This window comes from Capricornis sumatraensis, chromosome 1 (assembly GCF_032405125.1).
Source record: "Capricornis sumatraensis isolate serow.1 chromosome 1, serow.2, whole genome shotgun sequence".
NCBI lineage: Eukaryota > Metazoa > Chordata > Mammalia > Artiodactyla > Bovidae > Capricornis > Capricornis sumatraensis.
The window spans coordinates 254,304,979-254,308,997 of NC_091069.1; the positions used below are offsets into that span (position 1 = coordinate 254,304,979).

General features: G+C 48.0%; 1 protein-coding gene across 1 annotated transcript; it reads left to right on the plus strand.

Annotated features, from left to right (window-relative positions):
- The first annotated feature begins 597 nt into the window (after positions 1-597).
- On the plus strand, positions 598-2,326 carry LOC138080713 (carbonyl reductase [NADPH] 1-like). The gene is made up of 3 exons (XM_068973587.1): positions 598-886; positions 1,558-1,665; positions 1,863-2,326. The coding sequence occupies exons 1-3, from the start codon at positions 598-600 to the stop codon at positions 2,324-2,326; spliced, it is 861 nt and encodes a 286-aa protein (XP_068829688.1).
- Positions 2,327-4,019: the final 1,693 nt, after the last annotated feature.

The window sequence follows — 4,019 nt, forward strand, 5'->3', positions numbered from 1 at the left end:
TTATGTTCCTATCCCAGGTTTGCCAATCAGACTTTTACACCTTCGCAAATATCCCTACACGGACAAAAGAAAGAAAAAAGAATCAAAGTATCCCCATCAGGTTCCCACTGGGAGGTGGCTGCTAATTTTGTGAAGAGTTTTTGCCACCTTGTGGATGATAGCACAGGAGGCTTCTCTGTCCATGGGATTCCGCAGGCAAGAACACTGGATGGGTAGCCACTCCCCTCTCCAGGGGCTCTTCCGAAGCCAGGGATCAAAGCCGGGTCTCCAGCACTGCAGGCAGGGAAGCCCTATGCTCCAACATAGAATAAAAAGTTTAAAGAAAAAAACAGGGCTGTGCCCTGGCTTAACTGAGAATACAGTACGCGCGGAAAGAGGTGGAGCCAGGAGTGGTGTTTAGCAACCTTAGGGAACATTTGATCCCTCCTTAAGCGGGTAGAAGGCACGGCCTCCTCCTTCTTAACTAGTCACTGCACTGGATCCTAGGACACAGTTCTTTGCCTTCTGGACTGTGACGGGTCTCCACGTCCCACGCCTCGCCACTGCGTCGGTCTCCAGCCTCGTCAGCTCTACTCCAAAGGGCCCTGCACACCGGCCATGTCGTCCTCCACCCGCGTAGCGCTGGTCACCGGGGCCAACAAGGGCCTCGGCTTTGCCATCGTGCGTGACCTGTGTCGGCGGTTCCCGGGGGACGTGGTGCTCACAGCGCGGGACGAGGCGCGGGGTCGGGCGGCTGTGCAGCAGCTGCAGGCGGAGGGCCTGAGCCCCCGTTTCCACCAGCTGGACATCACTGACCTGCAGAGCATCCACGCCCTGCGCGACTTCCTGCGCAAGGAGTACGGGGGCCTCGACGTGCTGGTCAACAACGCGGCCATCGCCTTCGGGTGTGAGTGGGAGCTGGCGGGGATACAGCCACTGTGGGGAGAGCCAGACCGGGCGGGGCGGGGCTACCGCCTGAACCTCCGCTGTGGGATCTAGAACCCCCTCCCTAGGCTGGAGGTCACAGGGAGAGCAGGTCCTCCGAGATTACAAGCTTTTCCAGCAAGAAGGCCTTGCAATAGCTTTGATATCAGTGTAAAGGACAATGCCCGGGATTTTTGCAGTATTGATTTCATTGAACTTTGAACCAGTTTGGTAAATCTTTAACTTGCTTTGAAACCAATAAATAGTTGTAAAGAGGGGTACAGTGAGAGATTGTGTGAGCTGTCTTCATTCAGCCTCCCCTGATGATGCCATCTTACATAAATACACGGCATTATCAAACTGTAACCGGCTTCTTCCCTGGAGAAGGAAATGACAACCCACTCCAGTATTCTTGCCTGGAAAATCCCATGGGCAGAGCCTGGAGGGCTGCAGTTCATGGGGTCGCTAGGAGTCAGACGGGACTGAGCACACATCAAACCGCAAAATTCCCACTGCACAATACTGTTCACTAACTCCACCCACCTCTTAGACTAAAACAGATTTCACAGGAAAAAATATTGTATCAAGTAAGCATTTTTACCGTATGGCTTATATTTATTAATCCTGTTTTGTTTTGTTTTTCTGCTCTAAAAGTTAGTGATACCACGCCAACTCCAATTAAGGCAGAAGTGACCATGAAAACAAATTTTTTTGGGACCCGGGATATATGCACAGAACTCCTGCCTCTAATGAAACCCCAAGGTGAGTCTGACTGAGTCCGAACTGCAGTGTTTCTGACAAGATCTAGGCTCACCTGCCTCTAATCCCCAGACCCTCTACGTCCCATAGGAAACTGGTAACTGGCTCTCCAGTGGGAATCGAGTCCAACATCTCAGGAAATTGGGTATTCATTATTCTCATACATACCTTCCCAAGTAATGGTTTGTGTTACATTTTAGGCAGAGTGGTGAACGTGTCTAGTGGATGGGGCTTCAAAGCTCTTGAAAGCTGCAGCCCTGAACTGCAGCAGAAATTGAGAAGTGAGACCATCACAGAGGAGGAGCTGGTGGGGCTCATGAACAAGTTCGTGGAAGACACAAAGAACGGGGTGCACAGGAAGGAGGGCTGGCCGGATGATAATATATATGGAGTGGCGAAAATTGGCATCACAGCCCTGTCCAGAATCCACGCCAGGAAACTGAGTGAGCAGAGAGGAGGGGACAAGATCCTCCTGAATGCCTGCTGCCCAGGGTGGGTGAGAACTGACATGGGGGGATCCAAAGCCCCCAAAAGCCTAGAGGAAGGAATAGAGACCCCCGTGTACTTGGCCCTTCTGCCCTCGGATGCTGAGGGGCCCCATGGACAGTTTGTCCATGAGAAAAAAGTTGCAAAATGGCAATTCATGCCTGAGTTCTACCCATAGGCCCCACTTGCTTACCTGTCCTGATTAGACTAAGAATACACAGTGTTCAGAATATCTCCTCATGAAAAAAATCAAGCATGCCTACCTCTATGTAAATTTCAAAGCCACTTTGAAATGGCTACTGTTCTGTGAGATCTTTTGTGATTTCTTATTGATCCCAGGGAATAAAAGAAGAATGGATGACAAATAATCAATAAACATTAATAGATGAATACATGGTTCTTTATAAATGTCTGTTTGTTCCAACTGATTATATGCCGAACCAGCTCAGAAGTCTAATAGACCAAAATGTAGGTCAAGGAAAGTGAGAGTACTACTTGGGGAAAGAATTATCATCAACAGGGCCAGATGGGAAATACTGTTAGTTTTCGGGTTCAAGTGGTCTCTGTGAGAACTGTTCACCTCCCCTCTTTCACCAAGAAAGTAGCCAGAGACAATATATAAGCCGACGAGCATGGCCACATTGGGTCTGCCAGCTTTAGCTGACCAGCCTCTAGGATGACATGGACCACACCATGAGGGGAAAACCTCTGCTCTGGTGCCTGTAAACACCAAACTCATTGGGAAAAAAACAATTTTACGTGTGAAATGTGAGGGGGTGCTGGTATGAAAGATAACATCCTACAAGAATCTGAGACAATGGGGAAAATTGAGAATGGATGGGTATGAGTGGGTATGAGAGATCACTGTCAAATCTCTTCAGGGTGAATGTGTCATTTTTGTGGGATGAGGTTGCAGGAGGTCTGCAACATTAGCATGGTTATGCAAAATACACGCAGAAGTGGAACACATAACTAGAGTAACATATTCATAACAGTTGAACCTAGTTGGGAGGACACATGGATATCCATTATTATGCTTTCAACTTTCTACTTAAAATCTTTCAAGATAAACATCTTGAACCAAAAAAGCCTGGCTCTGCAACTTTCCTGTGTGACCTTGAGCAAAATCCCACATCTGCTGTATCCCCTCAATTATAAAATGAGAACTGTCATAGGATTGTGGTACTGTAAAGGTTAACTGTCTGGATATAGATGACAGTGCTGAAAATAGATCGGAAGTGCCAGGTATCTTATATCATGAGTCCCTGAAAGAGGGGCCCAGCTGCACCCAGGTCAGCTTCCTGCTTCCCTGTCACAGTCTTTGTAGACTGGGACCTGGGGACTGGAGTTGATGAGAAGAGGGACGCAGGGGATCCAAGTCTCAAGTGAAACAAGGGTGCTTTATTTGCAGAAATGCACGTTTATATATCTTCATACAAGGCAGCTTTAGGCAGTAAAAAAAATGAGCAAAAACAAGGCTAAGCAAATAACAATCTTAAAAGGGCCAGAAAGCATTCCATATCCTGAGTAAGAGGGGCATAACTGAATAGACTACCTTTAAGTAAATGGTCACTGAAGGGAGTCACTGAAAGGAATCCAAGCAGGTGACTTTTCTTATGATCTCAGTCCTGAGAACTGTGTGCAGCTTTGCTCGTTCCTGTTTTCCAGGAACTGATAAGGAATAGAGTCCTTGAGGAATGGCACACAAAAGAAGAAAATAATATATTGGATCCCTTAAAGCTGAACGTCCCCTGACACTTCCCAACACCATATCCGGCTCCCCAAGGCCCCAAAGACTGTCCACCACATAGCCTCTTCACAGAAGCTCCATGTGGTACAGATGCCCCTACTGTCATGGTTACCTGTCACTG